This window comes from Colletes latitarsis, chromosome 6 (assembly GCF_051014445.1).
Source record: "Colletes latitarsis isolate SP2378_abdomen chromosome 6, iyColLati1, whole genome shotgun sequence".
NCBI classification, from domain to species: domain Eukaryota; kingdom Metazoa; phylum Arthropoda; class Insecta; order Hymenoptera; family Colletidae; genus Colletes; species Colletes latitarsis.
In genome coordinates this window covers 13,748,354-13,772,278 of record NC_135139.1, presented here as the reverse complement: position 1 = coordinate 13,772,278, position 23,925 = coordinate 13,748,354, and the positions used below count along the sequence as shown (strand labels likewise).

Below are 23,925 nucleotides of genomic sequence, written 5' to 3'. Positions count from 1 at the left end.
CGAAGCCTGGAGGGAGCGAGACAGGACGGGGCAAATGGAAAGGAAAACGAAAACAGAAGAAAATAAAGAGCCCCGTGGATACTGGCGACGTTCCAAGCCGCTGAAAGAGCAGAAAGAGCAGCACGTGCTTCCGACACCCAGGCATTTCGTGAATCGTGACTGTGTAATTTTAGTCCCGGCCGATTGAAATTATTTTCGCGCGGCACGGTCCGTGCAACGCTCGTAAATTTCGCGTGGAAAATGAAACGACGACCACCTGACGCCACCTCGTACGTCGATGCGACGATCTCGAAAAGACCGGGACCACGCGACGTGCCGGCGACCGCGAAAAATTGGGACATCTTTCGCCGTTTAGTTAAAGCGTAGTCTCCGGGAGAACGATAAGCAGCTTACGTGAAACGACGGAGGCGTCACGTGTCAATGGTACGTCTCTCTAGATGGATAGAGCACTTAAATATTGCTCGAGGATTATATTTTTTTTTATTTTTTATAAAAAAATATTAGTGACGACTTGGTGCTGGGTTTTCTTTTTTTGGTGTCGTTATATTTTATGGTAGATGTTGGTTTCTTTCAGATATTTCAGGGTATTTTCTATATGTTTCTGTGACATCAAGGCTGTAGGTGATATTATCTTGTAGTTTTTACTTTGGACATTGTATCTTTTACATTCATACAGGGTGTTCAACCATCCCTAGGAAAAATTTTAATGGAGGATTCTAGAGACCAAAATAAGACGAAAATCAAGAATACCAATTTGTTGATGAAGGCTTCGTTAAACAGTTATTAACGTTTAAAGTTCCGACCGTACTGAATTTTTTTTCTCCAAAATGCTCAAGATTTCGGGGGTATGTCTATTCACCAAAAATGATTGTAATTGACCCCCGCAATCGAAAATAATTTTTCCAAAACGATTTGAAATTTTTTTTTTCCGTCGAAAAATTTCGACACCCTACCCCCTGTCGATTTTTCTTAAAAATTCCTTTTTCATTTTTAGTAATTTTGTTTGTCGCCCTACAGAAAAGTTGTCTAATACTTTTTTGTAGGTACCCATGAGCTCTACTTCAGAAAAAAGTTTCATTGAAATATATTCACAATTGTAGGAGTTATGGCTGTTTGAAAATTGGACCATTTTAATGGGGTTTTTCTCATTTTGCGAGGTCAGGGACCAACTTTTCGAATATTTTTGCGATTTGTACATATTCTCCATCAAAATACGCGTAGTTTGCTTTTTTAAACATAAAAATCGTCCAATCCGTTCAGAAGTTATGACGTTTTAAAAATTCGCATGAAAATTCGGGCAAACATTTCTGGCCAGAAATTATATTTTCGGTAAGGAATTTTTTTCTCGAAACTGAGTAGAATTTCGGGGGTATGTCTGTTGACCAAAAATGCTTGCAATTGACCCTTGCAACTAAAAATAATTTTTCCAAGACGATTCGAAAGTCTTTTTTTTCACCCAAAACTTTCAACACTTACTCGAATTTTTGCCCTGTATAGTAGATGGTTGGTCGTTATGATTTTGTTGCATAGGTTACAGGTTGGTGGTTCGGTGTTTTTCATTAGGCACTTCACGAGTATTACTGTTGCCGTTGGAAATTCGTATTTGGGGATTAAATCGATCCCCGAAGTTAGTTATTTAATCAAATAACGTTGCAAATTTTATTCGAATAATAATGTGAATAATTATCTTTTCTGACTAATGTAATTTTATGAGTGTTTTAGTAGCCTCAATATGTTTATTACTTACGTTTTTCTATGGTATGAAAAGATTGCGGATGTTTATGCAAATTAATATAAATATTATAGAAATTTATTAGATACGTCAAGAATACTAATGTAAAGTGCTTGACGCTTGTAATAATAAATATTACAAATCACGACGTTCAAATGAACATAAAATCAACTTATATTAATGGTTGAAAATTCTAGAAAATATTTGAGGCAAAAGTTGAATGGTTTCAGACTCAGAAAGCGAGCGAGGGAAGAATATAATTTTATCCGCTTGCTCGAAGTGTCGAAGTTTCGATGTTAAATGAGTTAGTTATGTCGTGTCTTATATTCAATTTCATGCACTTTTCCTCATGGAACGTAAACAGATATACTTCCCCTGACTTTATCGTTTGCATCTCTTCAGCAAGCAGTTCGGATGTCCCAACAAATTCAGTAAGAGAATAGTATTCTTAGAAGCGTTCCTTGTTCCAAGAAAATACGTAAACGTACGAAAGTATGGAAAATCACTACGTGCTTCACTTGAATTTTCAGAGAAGCAAAATCATTAAATTTATTGTATCTCATTTCACGAGTAGATCTTATAACCTCTTATAATCTATTTTTAAGAAAGTCTACAATATAGATGGTATATCTATTCTCCTACGGTTAATTTCCCGAGAATCGTTAGGTTTTGGGTCAACATTCGAGGAACGTTAAGTTGCCACGTGATTATACGCAAATAAATTTCATATTTTTGTAAATGAGACCGGGTTCAAGGAAAAATTGTTTCCTATTTTTATATTCGTAACAGCGATGCCTACTGATAACATCGATTCAAAGTAAAATGACTCGTTTGGGTCTATGCCAACGAGGACAACATTATTGGGTTACTCATTAATTTAGGTCGAAACGTTTGGCTTCGAACATTAAAGCAATGCTACGAAACACAATCGTATATTATGAAAACTCTGAGCTGATTTCTCGGAAAAACTTTTTCCTCGCACACCCCGATCGTATTGATTAATTTTTTTATATAATTTATATTATATATTTAAAAAACTACGTATCATTCGTCAACTCCTTCGAAAAATTTATATTTCGATGATAGAGTCACTTAGAATCCTTAGTAACAAGATAGCAACAATAAAGTTATGTATGATTTTACTTTACCAACATTCAAGATGATAATTCAGACATATTTTTAGCAAAAAGCGATACTAATAATAATATAAAATTATTTCCATAATTGCTATACATATTTGTTTTTTTTAATAATCTTTAAACACAACCAGTTTCAATACCAAAGCACTCACATGATCCCACCATCAGATTAAAATAAGAGGCTCCGTAGGTAACTTCCGCGCAATAATTAAACGTAGCGAAAATAATTAGCCCCTCCGCCCGAAATTCGTCCAATTAAACAATCTTCAAGCGTCGAAGTGGATCGACATACATTCCGCTCGTCTAGAAAAACCCGATACGCAGGGAATCGAGGCTCCGCCACCGAATCCAATCACCGATCGGAGTCATTAGCCCAATTCTTCGTCGTGAAATCGGCGGGCGCCTCGTTCACGCGCGACTCGACGCGACACGACGCCGGCAGTCACGAATACGAAAAATCTAGGCGAGTATCCGTAAAATTTTCCAGCTGGATTTCACAGGACGCCGGACACGCCGTGTTACCACGGTTTAGCGCCGCGACGAAACACGTCCGCTCGCGTTTAGTCAGCGTTGTTAAACAACAAACCGGGGCCACCGTCCCTTTCCTCCCCTTTCGGCGCGTTTGATTAATATAATGGAAACAGGAGAGGCGTGACTCGATACTTTCCGTAGTCACGGCTGCAGTTACACGCGATCTGCGATTAATCCACGTGTGTACTAATTAGCGTCGGACGGATACCGTCCAACAGACCGTTTTTCATCGCACGGCTGAACGCTCGACCGCGTCTCGCGCGAACGTTATTTCGAGGGAAAGGAACAGTGTCGTCGGTCGTTCGCCAGCTTTGTAACGCGCATCATTCTTTCCAGAAAATTTCGCGACCAGCCACGAGCATAAAACATTATTGCAACTGCAGTACTCCCTCGTTAATGTGCGCTACTTTCTCTCTCGATATTGTTCGCGAACGCTGCAAGCTTGACAGTTAAACGTTCATACGTAAAACTAATCATGCTTCTTTGGATACAAGGTGTTCGGCCACTCCTGGGAAAAATTTTAATGGGGGATTCTAGAGGCCAAACTAAGACGGAAATCAAGAATACCAATTTGTTGATGGAGGCTTCGTTAGAAAGTTATTAACAATTAAATTCAAAAATTTCAAATCGTTTAAAAAAAATTATTTTCGGTTGCGGGAGTTAATTACAATCATTTTTGGTGAATAGACATACCCCCGAAATCTTGAGCATTTTCGAGAAAAAAATTCAGTACGAGCGGAACTTTAAACGTTAACAACTTTTTAACGAAGCCCCCATCAACAAATTGGTATTGATATTAAAATTTTTCCTAGGTGTGGCCGAGCACCCTGTATACCTGATAACCAGATGTTAAATTTGCTGAAAAGAATAGATTGACGATAAGTGTCTTATGAGAAACGCCTTCTAAAATTCTTTAAAATTGAAAAGTGCTTCGAAAGACTGTCTACATAAAGATTGATTTGAAATTTCTTAAGCGATGAAGTAGATTAGCTAAATCTTTGTTTTGCTGATCGTGGAGACGTCAATGATACTTGGTGTTTGAATTGCATCATTACCATAAGAAATATCAACAAGTATTTACCAATATTTATGACAATTTATCTGGGCCTGGAAGCCAAAAGAAGGGCAGTCGAAAGTTTCTTGGAATCTCAGAAAATGATTCCATGTATTTTATGAAAAATCGTATATAGATTTTGTACTATAATTCATAGTATAAAACCATACTGGATACAAATTGAATAATTAATACTGAAGAGAAAGGACCTAAAAAAAATTGTAGTCTCTATTAAAAGCTTGGAAAATGGTAATGATAAATAAAGTACCAATCTGTAGCAATTTTGAGTCTTCAAACATTAATTTAAGATCGTAGTATTTGTCCAGTTTGATTCTGACTTATTTGTGTCCCTTCTATAATGTTTACTTTAATTTTATCGATTAATTTCACGGTCTATTTGTGCCTAGTTATTCTATTTAAAAAAACTGATAATTCCTAGAACAATCTAATATCCACGTTTTCGTTGCACTATGTAACTTTGGTTCTATGCAAAGTGTATTTCGATGTTACCTCTTGAGAGTTTCTACAGAGTGACATCATAAACTTTACGTAATAAGATTAACTATAATAGTGTGTAAAATAACTGACGCGAAGTTCGAATTTTTACGTAAAACATATTTATCGCGTGTTCGAGGAATTTAAAAAGCAACGTAAAAAATTTAAACTCTAAAATTTGATATCGATATTGGATATCCTGACACAGAAATCCAATAACTTGCGAACAATCTGGCAACGAGAGACCAATAATATTTACTGCGATCCTCTAATATTTTCAAACAAATCTTTCTTCTCTCGTTCCCGAACTTTTGCTCTATGAGTCACGCGCGTATTTGTCATAGGGAAATTACACGCTAAAACATTGAACGGGACCACAGGAAGATGCTTGAACCTTTCCCAGGCCCGCTAAGTTCATCGATAAACATTTCTCGTTTGCGAATACGCGTCCCCCCGTCTACCATTTCGAAGTTCGAGCGAATTATTATCGGAAGAAAATTATTGAGCGATGCTATGCATACCTCATCGGACATTCCTTTGAGTTTCAGCTTCGTTGCGTCGCCGCGAGAGAATCTAAATAAAACCGAACGAATTTATGGACATTCGGAAACGCGTTTAATGACCGGCGCGCAACTTGCAACTAAATAGCCGTTTAGCTGATCAAGTCGCCGGCCATATTTTTGCTGTAACTGAATAGTTGCTCGCCGCCCTCTCTAAATTAAAATTACTTCCTCTTCTTAGAAACTGCTTTCTCGAACAATAATTTACTTCGATTTGAAAGCTCAACTAACATTCTAACGCTATATTTGTCGAATGCAAAAGTAACATACCACACCTATATTAGTATGAATGTGTTACGTTTATATTATTCGACAAAATTGCTATTATCGTCAACAGGTACTATATAATACTGGTAATATAACAAATTTTATCAGACAAAGTTGACTAAATAATTTGCTTTCTATAGATATAGGTATCAAAGAAATTTCAATGTCACCATTTTATCGAACATAATTATACAGTTTTTAATTTGCACAAGCGTAGATCAGATTGGGATAATTTTAATGGCCATAATAATTCAAAGCCACTCAAGGTTATAGATAATAATAAATTTTTTCAAGTGGGGGCATCGCGCAACAAAATCGAAGGAGAACTATAATTATAGATAATACTGCAATCTAAGTACTATCACATTTCTGAAATTATTCAAAGATTAAATGTTAGAAACATGAAAATGCAATTTTTCTTTATCTGCAACCTTGAGTGACTACGGTCGTTACATTATGTCAAATGTGAGCAATATTTTTGCATATTGAAAAATAAATAGTTTGAAAAAAAGTAAGCGGAAACCCTAGAACGTTTCAACCTTATTTAATAACATTTTTTATTGTCACTAGTAATCCTGAATATTTGATGCAATTAAATACTAAATCCTAATGTGGAATTTATCTATCATTAAATTTTATGAATAATTTGCACGAAAGTGTGTTTTGAATAACTGAATGACTTATGCCATTTTCAAAATTGATATTTGTAATCATCCTAGTTCCTTACGACAACAAACGTAATGAATTTCATTAGTAAATGATTTAAAAGAAAATTTACTTTTTAGAATTACATTATTTTATAATTGCAAATTTATTCTACTTTTTCATTGAATTTTTATTCATTTCCTGTTAGTAGAATACAAGCGAATAAATCCACTAAATCTTTATGCTTTCCCTTTCTCAGTCGTCTTGAAGTAATAAATAATGGAAGTTCCTCTCCAAGTTCCATTGCAGTTTTAAACATAGACTTTCTTTTATGAATTTCTATTCACTATATTTCTAATCAGTTCATTGTCTGTTAGTATTTTCTATTTTTCGTGTTACTATTTTTCCCAGTTTTTCAATCGAATAAAATTTTCTTTTTGTAAAGTACGAATACCTAAGCCTCTGTCTAATGACATGATGATTAGAAAATATGAGAATGTTACTTCTTTTGTAACAACACATTGGCGAAAAATATCGAAGTATAAACGTATAGCAAATGATAATGAAAATGGCAAAAATCCTTCCACAAAAATTATTTCGAACAGATTTGTTTCCCAATTAATGCTTTTAATGGAACTTCTACGGGCAACGTGTTCCTAACGAAAGTCGCAATTCGTTCCATTTACGCGACTAAATGGTAGCCTCGGTCGTTCGAGGCCGCCGCTAGATCCGATCTTTCGAATCGACTGAAATTGATTTAAACAAACGCGTTAACGAGACAGTGGAAAATTTATGCCGACAAGCAGACCGCGGCTGTATAATTCGTCGGCGAAAATCTCGGCTCGCTTCCGCATAAATCTCGCTCAACATTGTATTATTTAGCCGGCAGCAGGTTCGAGAGAGTCTATCTGGACGTAAATTGGCAGCGCCGGTGCCGCGCGTGAAAAATCGTCAGCGTCGTTAATCATTGCGCCGCGACGTCCGGCTGATTATTATTCCCGCATTAGCTCTCGAAATTGAAGAAAGACCTGGAATTACTCGTGTTGGTACCAAGGACGTTAATGACCGCGGGACACAAGTTATTAGTCCTTTTCCCGTTGTACACCTGGCTCGACGCTGCCACGCGACACGCTCTCTTGTCAGGTTGCGAGCAACTTCGTTTACCTCGAACATGATACCATCTCCGGTATCCGTGATACGCATCCGGAGGATATGAAAGTACACGCACGAAAGAGCGCCGAATCTCTCGGAGAGGACCGCTGAAAGTTCGCGTGTCTTCCAAGGGTGAAAGTTTTTTGGCAGGGAAATCTGCCCGTGGACGCCCCTCGAGCGTAAAATTAGTAATCAAGATCGTGAACTCGGAAATTCCGCTATAAATCCTTTTCGAGAATCTAAATAGCAACTCTAACCGAGATAGTCTTTGGTTGAAAGACAATTATTATTCTACAGACTAATATTAGATCGTTCCATATGTTCGTGCCATGTTTTGTATTACAACTGAATTTTATGAAATTTATAAAAAAGAGTAAACTCATAGATTGACAATTCCCTCCCCTTTCTTTGGCAAAGCCATTATTATATTGTTGCTATAAAACTTCCTCGATTTTTTAATAAAACGTAGATCAATGTCTTTATTAATATGAACCACTAGCAATATCTATGCAATTTTTTGATGTGACTTCTAAAAATAAAAAAATATTCTTTTTTATTCGTATATTTCCTAAATTCAATTTGAATTATCATAAATACTTATTATGTTTGCTGCCAGTGGAGTGCAAAGGATTAATCGAACAAAATAATCGAACGTCAAATCGTCACATTCAAAATCGTACATAAAAGTATCCAGTACATTTGCACAGTGAAAAACAAATTTAATTTGAAAAATTAATTCAGTATTTCAAGGGTGTGTCCTTCATTTTACCAAATATATTACGAGTCCACGAATAAGAATGAATTATTAATGTTATGTTATTTGTAAATAGCAAATAACGTGTTGCCGTGGAAGGTGAAACATCTCCTGTTTCCGAAGTTGAGGAATAATATTTTACCGAAAGAGATCGGTTTAGAAACCGGAGCTAGATGAAAACCCCGTGAAAGAAGAGCTATTAACGAGTGACACGTGGGCAGGGCGGATCGAATCGTAACGCGAGGCGAGAGTGACTTATTAGAGAGCAGCTTGATGCGTCCGGACATGTTAATACTTATCATAATGGGCCCTTTGTCGCGGCGCCTACCAACAATGCGTTCGTTATTGCACACTCGCTCGGCCGCGCATTCTTGCAGACGCGTTTGCGCTGCTAGAAGCTGGTCGTACGGTTCTTACCAATGCCATTAGCGAACCATTGTTTCATACCGCTGTTTATTTGCTCTCCCTCTATTTCGCCACTTGTGCTTTGCAAGTGTATTTTCGGACTCTTTGCAGCGAATGCCACGAAAGCAATCTGTTGATTTCGTTAACCTTTACTTGAATTTTATTTTATCTTCCAAAAAAGAAATTCTGATTATTTACGCTTGCATCAATTATTTAATTCTCGAACTAATAACAAGCAATGAACCTACAGAGGAAATATTCAGTTTCACAAAAATTAGATTTAGAATTTATAATTAAATTATTAGTCTCAATATTAATTCTGTTTTGTTCTGAAAAATCTCAGTATATTTTTTCTCGTACACTAATGGGTGTTTACCCGTATAATAAATAAATAAATAGCAGTAACTCTATTTATTTTGCTATAATATCGCAGGTACCGAGACCATGCAAATCCACGATTAAAACATAATAGTACTCGACGAAGAACACTCGAGAATTTTTGCAATCGCCATTAGAATCATCGAGCCAAGTCATTGTGTTTCTTCATCTGTCCCGGATCGACGAATTGCGAACGAAACGGTTCGCTCGAGGCTGTCGAACAATAAGACCTTCAGATTATACTCTAATATTATGGAGGTACGTAGTCGGTAAAAACGAAACGAAACAGGGAGACCTTTGTTTTCGAGGCCGAGCATATTAGTAAAAATCTCACGTACACCAGACAGCCGTCGAAAACATTCTCAATAGTCCGCTTTTGGTGGTCCATGGACCACCTACCCTCTTTCGAACTGACGATTCTTCTCGTTTAAAAGGATATTGTAAGCTTACACTCGAACCTTTTTTCCCCCCCTTCCATTCGAAGCTCGCTCACGTTCCTCGTAGATCTGCTTAACGGCTGTGCTTTCACCACACGCGATTTTTCTGTGAAAACGAATCGGTCTGCTTGTACCAAGTCACGATAATACTGATTTAACGATTCCATATGAACCTTGCGTGCCTACATCGTTCGAGAATAATTTACTTCTTAATCAGCAATATTCGTAGTTAAGAAAAATTTCTGGCCTAATTCTTTTTGTAATTCAAGATTATTTCAGATTATTTTGAGATAAAAAATGAACCTTGTTATTCTGTGAATTTTCTTATTAGATTGAACAGTTATAAAGATATGTTTACATTTCATTCGTTATTCGAAGGTTTAATTTACGTACAGACTTTGTTCGTCATATCCTCCGAATACAAGGTGATGTATGATCAATAATCTAATTTATTCTTCTATTAGTGTTTGTTGGCCAAGAAAAATCATACATAATAGCTCTTGATTTGCGTAGCAATGATATCTTCTTTGTTTGCGTTTTAACAATCATTATATTACGTGACCATACGGAAAGGAAAAATGGTGGACCGATTCATTCGGTGAAACGAACCACATGGCCCCAAAAGCGAGAAATACGGTCGCGCTCGAATTTCGTAAACGTTCTTTCAACGACAATCTCTCTTCTCTGATCTGAACGACGCCTGACAATTTATTATGCGTTGTGCTCTAACTGTAACCTTAAATGTTTAAGAATATTATTGAAAATTGAAATTGTTGAAAAGAACAAGGACTCATATTTTGTTTACCTTGAGACATTGGCATAATACAGTAGAACATGTTACTAAGTTTCTAATGATCGAATTTATTTATCTGAACATGAACTCCGAATTTGAACAAACAATTAATAGCTAATGGAGAGAATTAGAGAATCCTTATCATTAATTTTGGCAATTGAGGCGATACCGTACAAACATGCTACGTTATAAACTGTAATATTTTATAAATAAAAGTTAACTCACCCTCGTACATCTGTGCATACTGTGGAAAGCCAGCTGCCCTCAGCCATTTGCAAGCCTCTTGCGCTTCGATCTCTGTAACAAAAGGAGAAACCAATCAAAATATATAATTTTCAGTCTTATTGCTATTTCAATTCACTATCCTGCGATGTATCATATATAACTAATTTCGTAGTTATAAATTGGAGTTATAGACAACATGGCTTGTTCTAGAAATCGGTGAGGATGACTCGCGAACAATATCAAGGGAAAGAGTGGCGAACATTAGCGAGGGACCAATAGCGAAGTCATACTCTTTTAAATTCCGAATTCCATCCAATCTCAAACGCCTGTAAAATAAAAACAACTGATCGTCGAAGGAAAAAGTCAATATTACTCGCTGATTCGCCCCTTTAATGTCAGTTGCAGACCAACTATATCGATAACGATATCCAGTATTCGTCTCGCGCTCGCGATAAACTCGTTTCCAGCCGTGGCTGACGAAAAAAAGAGACGATCCACATTTACATGAACAAACATTCCGATCATTAGTGGCCAACGAGTCTGGCAGCGCTGCAGGACGACTCCTTTGGTGAATGAAGGTCTGGGTTAGGTCTGAGCTAGGTTGGAAAAAGTGGTTGCCGCGACGAAACATCGCCCATCATTATACGAACGAGATACTTCGACTGCGACAACAGAGGACGCGAAAAAGTTGCAAGTGCACCGGGCGAGGAATGCAAGAGGGAGACTGAGCGTCGCAGGAAGTCGCTAAAAGAGGGTAGAAATTTATTCGCGACGCGGAGGATTCATAATGCGACACGATCGATCGCTGGAACTTTTATGAAAATATTCGCGACAGCGTCGGAAGCAATTTCCAGCAGAGCTTTCCAGAAAGTGTCGAAACTTTCAATTATTAACGCAAGAAAGACTGAACCACCAGCGTTAAAGATTAGAGGTTGGAAGATAGTTGTGACTTAACTCGAGTTCATCTATATTATTCGTAATTTTCTTCGAAAAACGACGAGCAATACTCGTATATTGGGGGAAAAATTATACGAAAAAATATTCATCAATTTTTTTTAGTAAATTTTACTGTATCAACAGCTTGTAATTATATAAAATATATTAATTTCGATTCTTACGAGCTACTCAATTTTTGCTCCACACTACGCATTAATAATATTTTTCCAGGATAATAAATTGTTATTAGATCTTCTTAATGGGTGTATTTAAAGTCAGTAGTGTTCAAAACAAAGTCAGTAAATATTGAGAACTTAAGAAATAGAATAATAAGGGAATGTAATAGTGTCCTCAAATCAAATTCAACTTTAATTTACTACCCCTATTATTAATTTATATTTTTCTTGTTGTATTGAATAAAACGTTGTGAAAAAACCCATGGATATTCTACCTAAAGTCGTATACGTTCCTGTATTTTTTCAGAATTTTTGACTGCAAAACAGAATTTTAAACAATTAAGGAAATTTAAAAATGTCGATTTTATATCGAAGTTATCAAGTAACCACGTTTATATTTCGACTGGTTTTGAGTCTTGTTATGGTTATTAATGTGTAATTTTTTCGAATATTTCGAAGTGGTGGAACATAGTAAAAAAAGTTACTATTCCTTTACATAAAATGGAACTTTGAAAATACTATTATTAATAAAAAAATAAAGATAAAGACACAACACACTCAACCTTTACTCTCTCACAAGTTCTCGATCTGTCTTCGATTTCTATACATATACAGGTGTTCCATATGGGCAAACTATTTTTATTAATTTAATTTCGGAACGTTAAGGTGTATTTTGGACCCTTGACTCCGTGCTTGACGAAATTTGCATACCAGCAACGAGCAGGAAGGACCGTCTTCCGCATAGTATCCGTAAACCAAACGTGTAAAAAGTTCTTGTGGCGCAGTTAATTGGCTGGCGCACAAAATTCCCACGGGAGATTTGCGGGTCCGGAAAAGAGAACAGGTCTCGAAGCAAGCGAATTTGCAGCAACACGGTCGCTGGAGAAGGAAATACAAAGAGAAAACAGAGGGTTACAAGACGAAAAGAGGAAAGGAGACGGGCGTCGAGAAACGAGCGCGTTTCAGCCTTTCAGCGTGGAGCACAATTTTCTTCGCATAATAGATGATGTATAAAAGCTTTGTAACGATCAGAATCATTCTAAAGTACCACATCTACAAAATTTATAAACTTTAAACGGATCAAAACGACCAATTGGCTATTTTGCAAAGGTATATTTCCGATACTTATACGCTTTATAAGATAAATTGTTTAATTGCATTTTATGTTAAACGATATATCCGTGATCAAAACTGGATCGTTCAAAGACAACGACAAACACGGCAATAAATCTTTTACAAAGTGTGAAAGAAGGATTCAGTAATGATTCGTAAGATGAGCATCGCTCTGGAATTAGCATGTTCATTTTTCGTAGATGTATCCAAGACCAACTCAGATGTTTTACGATGGAAATGGTTCAAAGTCAACGACAAAGACGACAATAAATCTTTTACAAAGTGTGAGAAAAGGATACAGTAATGATTCGTAAGATGAGCATCGCTCGTTGATATGGTGAGATTCGACATCATATTTTAAATGTATTTCACGCTTCATGGGTTCCAAGGGAGACTCCCTCTAGTTGTAAGAGATAGAAATGTCCAATTTACGATTGGAGTTCATTCTAAGAACCAGTTCATATCGTTTTTCAAATATCGTCTTTCACGCTTCACTGTCTCATTCACGGGTTCATTTTAAGAATCATTATTTTATGGAGAATGTTTCCATCAGAAAACAATTTTCTATTGCCGCTGACAAAAAAAAATTTAATTGAAATCTAATTTCCGGCTTTTCTGCACATCTCCATGCAATTACTATTATTAGTTTAGCATATAACTAATCAATTGAAACTGATATGCATTTTATAAGTTACAATACGCAAGAGAAACAAATATGGATTTATAATTAGAAAACGACTCTCAAAACTCCAGAAAAAACTAATTTGGGAAGGAGTATTCGTTCCCCGATATCATTTGAACCTTATACAAGATATTTTTTGCATCATCGTAATTTAAAGAAATATTTAAATGGCTTCTTTAAGGCGAGACAGTCCGTGCAACCGATCATAAGTTGCTTATCTTCTACTCGTTTTTCGATGTTTTTTAATCTTATCTGTAAATTTCGCCCATCTCCGCTTTCAGGGACGCGGCGTTGACCACCCGCCGCGACGAAAAGGAGAATTCATAGCAGCGATATCGACGCGATCGGGCATCTTGGGCGATAAAACGTTGGTAGCTATCACTATCGATATCGCGACGGTGAATTTATCGATTTCCCGAGCAGCGGGAAGCCTTTGCTCGCGGGTTTACACGACCTGCTGGATAGTGGAAGAGAGAGACAGAGAGGTTAACGTCTTTATTTTCCAGAGACGTCGTCGATGTCCGCGTCCGTGGCGCGCGACAGCGCTCGGTAGTCGCATCGATTGCAACCTTTAAAGGTTCCCCGTAGATTAATTATCGTGCCCCCGAACGCGGCGGCGTTTTCGAGGATCGCGCGGAATGCTGTGAATTCAACTCGCGTCTGCGAAATTCAATGGAGACGTACGAGAAGGAGTTGCTTCCAACGTCGCCTGATCGAGCCTTTCACCCTCAAGGTGTCGATGGAAGCTTATTAATCGACGGAACGAATCGCGTCTGCATTCATTAGGCTGATTGGACGGTCCAATTGCGGAAGAGTAACCCACTAATTACACCTGTTGTGTTTGTAAACAGCTTTAGGCGACTTAACGACGATACGAACGATGAAATGCTATTTAAGTATTTCTTTTGTTATTATTTCGGTCATTCACTTCCTAGGTAAATGACAGACGTTTTAAATGTATTGAATGTGTAAGGGGCTGAAAAATCGTACCTCAGCCTATATAGTTTTTGAGAGTGTATCTACGTCAGATGAACAAGTTACGTTTCGAGAATAACGTGTTAAAGTTCTATACTAAACTTAAACAGTTTTTTGTTAGACAATCGAAAGGGGCTGAAAAATCGTACCCCACCCTATGTAGTTTTTGAGAGTGTATCTACGCCAGATGAACAAGTTACGTTTCGAGAATAACGCGTTTAAAGTTCTACGCTAAAATTAAATTTTTTTTAAAGTATCACGGAGGAATGACCCCTTAATGATTCATCGTTTAACGCCGCGCGGTCTCGTGTCTCCGCGCCGAAAGACGGATGGGACGGAAATCCACGACGTCGGAATAATACGGCTTTGCGGTAGGTCGCCGGCCGAGACTTCCAGCTATGTTCTGAATAAAGCGGCACGTAGGTGTGTCACTTCGTGCGGAATAAAAGGCTGCGGGAGTACGGCACCGCAGCCGTGTACACCGCGGGCCTTTCGTAAGGAGATTTGCTTTTACGCAATTGAGGCGACGGCGGCCAGACGCGCCAATCCAGAAACCGGCAAAGCGGCTGCACAAACCGACGGAATTGACAGCGCGACGCGAGCACCCGGATCGGCTATCGAGATCGAAAAATCTTTTAGGCCCCTAAAATTGAAAACATTTCTGAACGCTGTTCTTAAACGTATAATTACTTAGAGAGGGAGAAGAAGGACGTTCGTCTGCTCGATTAACCCTTTGTCTTATAACATCGAGGAAGATTCACGATTCATAATATTTAATAGAGGGTTACATTTTTAATCGTATCGAAAAAATTATTGCTTAAATATACATGAAATATGAACGAAAAATCTCTCCATGCGGAAGTTTTTCAGATAAGTATACACTATACTTTGTCAGAGGTTTAGCTTTTCCATTATACAGGGTGTTCTATCCAAAATAAGACGAAAATCAAGAATGCCAATTTGTTGATTGAGGCTTCGCTAAAAAGTTATTAACGTTTAAAGTTCCATATCGATCAGCAAATTTTTCGACGAAAATGAAAAGTTTCAAATCGTTCGGAAAAAATTATTTTCGGTTGCTAGGGTCAGTTATAATGATTTTTGGTGAATAGACATACCCTCGAAATCCTACGCACTTTCGAGAAAAAAATTCCTGCAGATACCTAAATTTTTCGGCGAAATTAAAAAATTTTAAATCGTTCTAAAAAAATTATTTTTGGTTGCAGGGGTCAATTACAATTATTTTTGATGAATACACGTACCCCCGAAATCCGACGCACTTTCGAGAAAAAAATTCGTGTAGGAGGACAAATTTTATTAATAATTTTTAACAATAATTGTGTTAATAACTTTCTAACGAAGCCTCAATCAACAAATTGGTATTCATGATTTTTATCTTATTTTGGCCTCTAGAATCTCTCATTAAAATTTTTCTGTATTGCCATCGGTATTTGAGAATAAACTGTAATTTAGTCGCTTTCTATATGAATATAAAATATCGTTAATGATTTTGGTATATAGCTTTGAGTTTAGTAAAATGCTATGTAATATGACTATATTTTTCCAACGGAACTTTTGGACCGCATTGTATTATCACAGCAATTCGTACGTAATTGTAAATATCATATAAATATTCGTTGCGCCGTTCCACGTAAATCCTTTACATTTATTTCCATCGATTCCACTCCGTGCTATTAATTCATTACGTTAATGAGTCGATTTACTGACTAAATAAAGTAATTACTTTTATGGATTTAACTCTTGCAAGGCGAAGAATTTGTTCCTTTCACTGGGTAAACTTTCTGTTCACGGTGATTACGTACACAGAGATTGCACGTCAATAACATTCGCGATTACGATTTATAAATTAGAAATTGTATACACTTCGTTGAATTTAGGAAATATCGTACGACCGATTAATCGATCGGATGAAAGTACTTGAATTTAATTAATTAAAGAACGACGGAGTAAAAAATTCCTTTCAAGCATTTTATCTTATCTCTTGGAGAGCAATAAAGCGTTCTCAGGGGATCCAGTATCGCTCTCCTTTCGACCGACGTCTACCATTCAACGGAACATCCTGTTTCCCGTTCCAAAGAACGACTCGCCACTTCCTACGAAAGTAATATCACCGTAAAAATACACTAGAGCCGTTTCAACTTGTATCTAGCACCCCGTGCTCTATTTAATTCTATTTTACCTTCCACTGAAAAGATACCTCGAGACGGCTCGCATCGAAGAAACCGTCCTTCATTCGACAAAAGCGATCCGATGAAATACGGTCAGAAGTCGAGGCAAGACTGGTCCATTAGGTTTCAAAATTGTTTCCAACTCAAATGGACGAGGTTTCGCGAAAAAGTAAATGGAACGATACGCTCTTCCGTTTTCTTTGACGAAAAACAGTGTTATATTTTCACAAGAATTAATATTTCATTACTTTTCAACTTGTTCAATTCTAAATGGATAATAAATTATTGGTATCGATATACACTTATAGAATATTATTAACCTTTTCAACTATTCGGAATGTTTTCTATACAAATAATTTCGTTTTCAAAAAAGTATGGTTAACGAGGGACTACTGTAAATAATGGAACGAAATCGTAAAGCAGCGAAATACTACTTGTTTTGCTTACTGAACTATTATTATTTACACCACGAAACTTTCTATATCTCGTAAATGAGATGGAATAGGACAATACGTTTATATGAACTTTTTAAATTGTCTTCTAATATTTAGTAACATAGAGGAAATGTAGGAAGATGAGAACGTGCAATTACGAAACACGTTCTCTGTTTTATTTTTATTTCGTTCCTAAAATTTTGATGAATGAATATTTCATTTTTTAACAATTTATCGATCACAGCTTACTTACTTTGTCATTTTGCAGTCAGATTTTTATATTAAATCTTCCAAAGGACCTAACATTGTGAAAAACATGAGGACTGTCCAACTTGATAAAATTTTTAAAAAAGAAGATACTCGAATTCTTTCTTTATCGATGAATTTGGATCGACACGCACGGTCGCGTTTGTTTCGTCGAAGAGCAAAAACGGGGAATGACAGTGGAAAGATATTGGTGCGCGTATCGCGTCGAATCTACGGTACAAAATTGTGGGACACGGACCGCGAAGAAGCTTCGTTTCTCTTCATTTCTCTTCGCCCTTCGGCTCCTGATCTGTCGCATAAAACCGCGGGACGTTCTCACGCCCGTGACTTTTCCATCGAGCGTCCCCGTAGCTTTTAACGCTCGACCTACTTCGATTCTGACGTCAAAAGTCGATCATAAACTCCTGTTTAACCCCTGTTGCATAAAACGTAGACGCGGGGCCGTTCCAAATATTTTCCTACGCAAGCGCCTGTTTCCTATCGGTGCCCAAGCCTATAAATTTATTCGTCGTTTTATGGCCGCTTGGTTTTCGACGGCAACACGCTGCATCGCGAGGCCAGAGATCGATAAGGCGTCGTTAAAATTTTAATTCACGGAACGTTCTGCTTTCTGAACGGTTTAACTCTTTCCAGCAAGATGGCCCGCTCGGCTGATCGCTTAGAAAATGTTGATTCGAGCTCTTTCTTCCACCATTTTCACGAGGCTATTCTTATTTAACGCTGTTCTAATAAATCCACGTATTCGAAATGACTTGTTTTAGACCAAAGAATAGAAATATTCGTTTCTACACTTCTTCGAAATTACTGCAGAGAGATATTCTTTTACTATTTTTCTATCGCTTCGAAAAACTGAATTTTTTCTTTTGTTCGCATTTACAGTTTGGGGTCTCGAAAATGTGCTCTTAAAATATTTTATCACATTATTATTTGTAAAAATAATGAAGTTACGAATGATTTGCCGCGCAGGTGTCGACTATACATTAATGATTCTTTAAATGAACATCGCTCTGGGGTTGGACTGTCTTTCGTGCAGCGAAGCTGAAATTCAACATAGTATGACCTTTTAAATGCCTTTTTCCAAGGGAGATCTCCTCAATTGGTAGGGATAGAAATGTTCAATTTACGCATCACGTGTTCATTTTACGAACATTCTCTTAAACTTTTCTTAAACAGAATCGGATGAAGTCTAATCGTATTAAAGAAGAATTTAGACGTTTCACTTTGAACTATTATTGCGGACAATTCACCCCCAGTAAAAGCTGTAAATATTGTTTCATCTACATTTCCTCCAGTATCATTCTGTTTACGTCGAACAAGTATAAATACTGCAACTTTCACTCTTTATCTTCATTGAGAATACATCATCCGCGACAATTTTTCAAAGTGAAACGCCTAATTTGACCATTAAACATTCTATGCAGTCACCCTTCCTTCCAAAAGATTAAAGTTTACATTTATCTTACAAATTTCAATCGTTTATCAAAAATACCTATTGGAAAAAATATTCTACAGAACATTAGTAATTTCTATGGTAGTTTTAACTTTAAATCCACCTTGAAACGCGCCTGTAGGGTCCATTCGGGAGAAAAGTGACCAGTTTCGATGCACCATCCCTCGTTATAAATCGATGTTGCGCGATCGTGACACGCGGATTCTTCTCCGACTCTCTAACAAAGTACAAACGAAGGCTGGTCGTTGAAGAAACGGAACGAGCAGAGCTAGTGGTACCCCGGAATCGAGCAATGCCGTCTCCACGTTCACACTTCCGCATTAATCAGACGGGATGCGTGGAGCTTTGAATACAAAAAGCCAACAGACCACGCTCGATAACGAGCGACCGCTGTCGATCGCGTTGTCCCATCGGCTCAGGTCATTTAATTAACGTCTGTCCGTAGAATCAGCGAAAAGCCACGCGCTTCAGGAATTATACGATACAAGGCGACTGAAACAAGATCAACGTCGACCTGCCTCCACTAGCTATTTGCATACGTCCCGCTTCTACGTCCTTGTCTTCGAGGACTCGCCTTCGACAGAGGTAAATCGTCGATGGAACGACGTTATCAGGGTTTGCCACCTAACACATCCCTTTGACGACCAACTTGGGCAATTTGAACGAACTGTAGCGTATAATCCATATTATATCGAATATTTTTGATCGCTAGTATATAAAATTTCGTCGAAAGTAGCGATTTACACTTTGGTGGCATTCCGTTTTAAGTTATGAATTTTAATCAAACCTCGTCAAAAGGATAGGGTTTCTCAGAGCCATTTAAAATAGACTCTCACAATTTTTTAATCTTTTACCCAATGGAACTTAAAATTATATTCCATTTTGTTCAACTGGGCATGTATTCGATTCAATGTGTATATTGTTTTTGTAATAAAAATTGAGCTGTCAGTAAAATATAAAAAATATTCGAAATTGAACTACTTAAGAACGACCGACATAGAAGACGTATAACCAAGAAAAAATAAAATAGTCATTGTAAATAAAATAAAATGCTCTTTGAACTATTGATATAAATGGTGCAAGTTGAATATAATTTTATTACAATAGAATTTATTCCAAAATTGTACCCAACTGTTAATGGAATAATAACAATTTTTAGAATTCGAATACCTACACGGTTTCTAGCAAAGATAACATTTATATTTAGATAAAAATTTCGAATAACGTATAAAAGATACACGATTATTTATTTCCGTATTACGTATTTCCCAATGAAGGAATAAAAATCCAACTGTTCGAACAAATAAATTGCTAGAGATTGATTTCATTGTTTATCTAATATTCGAATGAAATTTTACCCATTTCTGGTCTTCAGGAGTGGCAGAACTGCAGGAAGATCGGCTTTACCTTGGTACAGATCGTTACAGCAACTAACGCGGACGCTGGCAGACGTGGGCGAATTATAATGAGATTAAATATCCGTGCAAACTATAAAAATCACCCTTTCTTGCCACGGTAATTTTCTCGGTATTCTTCCGTGAAGCACAAAAAAATCACTCTGCGCGAAGAGCGTAGTTGAAAATTACACCGCGGTAATTTAGGGTCATCTAAAAAGAACCCTCGGCCCCCTATTAGCGGCCATTTCATTAAAATTTCGGGGACCCTTAATTTTCATAAGCAAATCATGCGACTTCAATTCTGAGAATTTTTGCTCGTATCTTTTTAAAACGCGGTTTACGATTGCTCGTTGTTTATTTTTCGAATAATCAACGAAGAAATAGAACTAGAGTCTCCAGAGCTGTCGATTGGGAATATTATTGAAATGTTATTTGTGGGAAACAAAGGAACGCAACAAACGCGAAAGGCTATCGGAAAGAGGCAAAGCAAAGTCGAAACGTTTCTGGCGTCGATATTTAGTTATTATTTTTATTCGTTTATTACCGTTTCTAGAATGCAAGATTATCTATCCGCACCCATTACTGAAAGTTCTTTTGCAATTCGTCCCCGTTTCTCGACAACTCAACCTTTGTTCCGTGATATATGGCAACGTTGTACGCTGTTTACGACCTTACATTGCATAAACGTTACTCTAATGAGTTCCTTTAGTTTCTGTATGATCGCACCGCGTCCTGGAAGCGATTCGAATTTCGAATTCGCCGTTTCCGACGCTTCGAGCGCGGTTACAATCTACCTTTTCGTATTCCCGTTTAGCAGCACGTTGCCAATTTCGATAACTTCGACCGAGTTTCCGTTTAGAATTACTTTTTAACTAAAATATTTCTTCTTCAACACGTTCTAATTTACAATAGCGATCAAATATAAAATGGACAGGAAACAAGAACGTTGGTAAAAACCTTATATTTATCGAAAAAATGTACATTAAATGGATCTATAACTTGCAAAGGTTAAATACACATATATCTGAGATAAAATCATTTCAAGATAAAATATTTTCGAGTCTTACTTATGTAATTCCATAACGTTGGAATTTAAATGAATATTTAATCTCGTTTAGAATGCTTGCAAGCCAGATAGAAATTTCTGCTTTCGTTGAAAGTTTACTTGTCGATATCGTGCAGTTTATTAACGCGATGCTTCAGATTTTGACTAGAGAATGGTGTTCAGAGCCCGACATGATGCAAATTTTAAAGCAGCGTTAAAACGCAACGCGAAACAATACGGTTCCGTAGCGATTCAGGGACTTAAATGGACCGGAAATTCATGGGTTGTCGGTGAACGTGCGTTTCCTCTTCGTTCGTGGTTGCCACACCCTCTCGCGTGCGCCAAGGCTCTGACGTGCCCTCGATCCCGTGAAACGCTTCGTTTATTTTCAACGAGGAAATATTATTCTAATATGCCAATTTTCTTTTCGCGTCTCCCAGCTCGATTTCAGTATCTTTATTTTTCTGCCACTTCTTTCTCTGTTTACTGAACGAAATCCATTCGTAACACAGAATTTTTGGAGAAGAATTAACGTATTCTAAATTTTGAACATTCTCGAAAGAAACATTTATATTTCTATTATTATTAGTAGTAGTAGTAAACTTCTTTATTCTGCAAATAGTGTGCACGTAAATTTATATAAAAATAATGTACACAATGGAAAAGTACAGTAGGAAACTAATCGTATTAAATAGTTTATAAAAATACTGCCAAGTTGCTCCTATGATAGAATAAAAACTAGTCTAACTTTATTGTTCTTCAAAATCTACGTTTTAAAGATTCATTACCAATCTGAATCATTTAATTTATACACACATGAAGCATAAATAATGAGTTCAAATTAAAATCTATTCGTACATCTTGAAACAAATATTCAGAAAAGTTCGAAAACTGTAATACCTGAATATGAACAATTATCTTCTAGTAATAAATATAATTTTTTTGTAACGACAATAATCAAATTATACAGTAAAAAAAATGGGAACATACGAAACACTTACAGGATTTAATAAACTACAAACAACAATCTACTTTAACAATAAAACCTTTCATAAAAGAAAAAAGAATGCTTCAACAAAGTTTCTGAAAGTATAAATGTTTCTATTGGCCCAAACTTTGCGTGGAAAAAATTAAAAAAAAAAAGTAGAAAACGCTCAAAGGAAAATTTCTTTTGCCAACCAAAATCAATGTTTCGATTCACATAATCGAGTATTTTCTTTTTCTACAGTGTATTGAAGGAGTTATGATAATTATTTTTACGATACGTCGCAATATATCATTTTAGCTTTGCAACTGGTTAATTTCTCTTTCGAAGGAAAATCTTTTCACTGTTGGAAATTCGTTAGGTTTGAGAGTCAAGTCGATTGCTGAGGTATGTTCGATAGCAAGTTGCATGGAATGATTACAACCCTTCTTCCCCGTCCATAACGCTACCCCATTCCTAATCGCGAACCACTTGGCGCGAGAGCTATCATTTGCGAAACCGGAATTATGCGTTCGCGGGCGACGAAATCCATTACCGGCGTGGGTGTGGCGGGCAATGATTTACGCCTCGCAAGGGATGAATTAATACGCTCCGTACGTAAACTTTCGCTCACCCTGAGATTATAAAAACTCACAAATGTCTGACGTTTCTTCTCGGCTGTATTGGGCCAAGGATAATCCATGCTTCATATTTGTGTGTCAAGTGTTTGTTCAATAAATAAAATTGAAATATTGAATTTTTTATTCCGAATATATTAAATAACATCTTTGCAATTCGTTTCATCGTAAAAGTTAGTTTCCAATTTAATAATCCAGGTTAAAAAAGAGACTGTCGAGGAAAGGAAAAGTTTGTCCAGTCTTTTATTATTATCGGTTCCCAGAACGTGAGAAAAGAATGTTAAAATCGTAAAACGATACTTTATTAAAGTAAATCATACGCATGATTTATAAATACTGGATGATCCAAAGACGCATGTTCCCGTCGATGGATGTTGCGAAATATGAAAGGGATCAAGCGGTTCTGGATTTTTATAAGGCGATTACGAGGTTAAAGAAATACGAGAACCCACCTTCGTTCGCGGTGAAATAATCGTCGGTTCTTTATTCGCTAAGGACGAAGAAACTTCGGAAGCGATGATCTTTGCGGCGGAAATTAACTTTTACTTTTAATTTATTCGTCTAACGAACTCGTTTCTAGATGTTCAGAAAGCGAGAACGAAGAACCGAATATGTAATTTCACTTTCCAAAATAAAATCAAACGTGGTATACTATTTTCTACATTTTCCATCGTGTAACCTAAATAGAAGTCTCATTCATACCTCGTAATTTTTCTATTTCGCTGAAGTTTTTGCAATTCTATCTTTAAATAGTGGCTTAAAATGATAGATGTGGTTATTATGTTGATAATCCTAGCATACTAGTCCTGCAATAAGTGACAATACCTTAGTTAATGTATGTTTGAATATGTTTGAAAGTGTCAATACCATCGTTTGTGTGTTTGTATATAACAATAAGTGTCAACATCTGCAATTACCCGTACGTGTATGTGATTATAAGTGATAGCCATCGTGTTTGTGTTTGTTTGTATATGTTTGAAGGTGTTAATACCATCGTTTGTATCCTTGTATGTAACAATAAGTGTCAACGACTGTGTTTATATGTTATTATAAATGACAGTGACCACGTTTACACGTGTTGTTATGTGTTTGAAA

At 36.8% G+C, this 23,925-nt stretch overlaps 1 protein-coding gene across 3 annotated transcripts in view; it reads right to left on the bottom strand.

Annotated features, from left to right (window-relative positions):
- Nucleotides 1–23,925, bottom strand: part of Cv-c (RhoGTPase activating protein) — a 467,909-nt gene that overhangs the window by 88,294 nt on the left and 355,690 nt on the right. For all 3 annotated transcript variants that reach the window (XM_076767604.1, XM_076767606.1, XM_076767605.1), the window contains one exon: nucleotides 10,568–10,639. In XM_076767604.1, coding sequence (XP_076623719.1) covers nucleotides 10,568–10,639 — 72 coding nt within the window. The remainder of the gene's footprint in view (nucleotides 1–10,567; nucleotides 10,640–23,925) is intronic.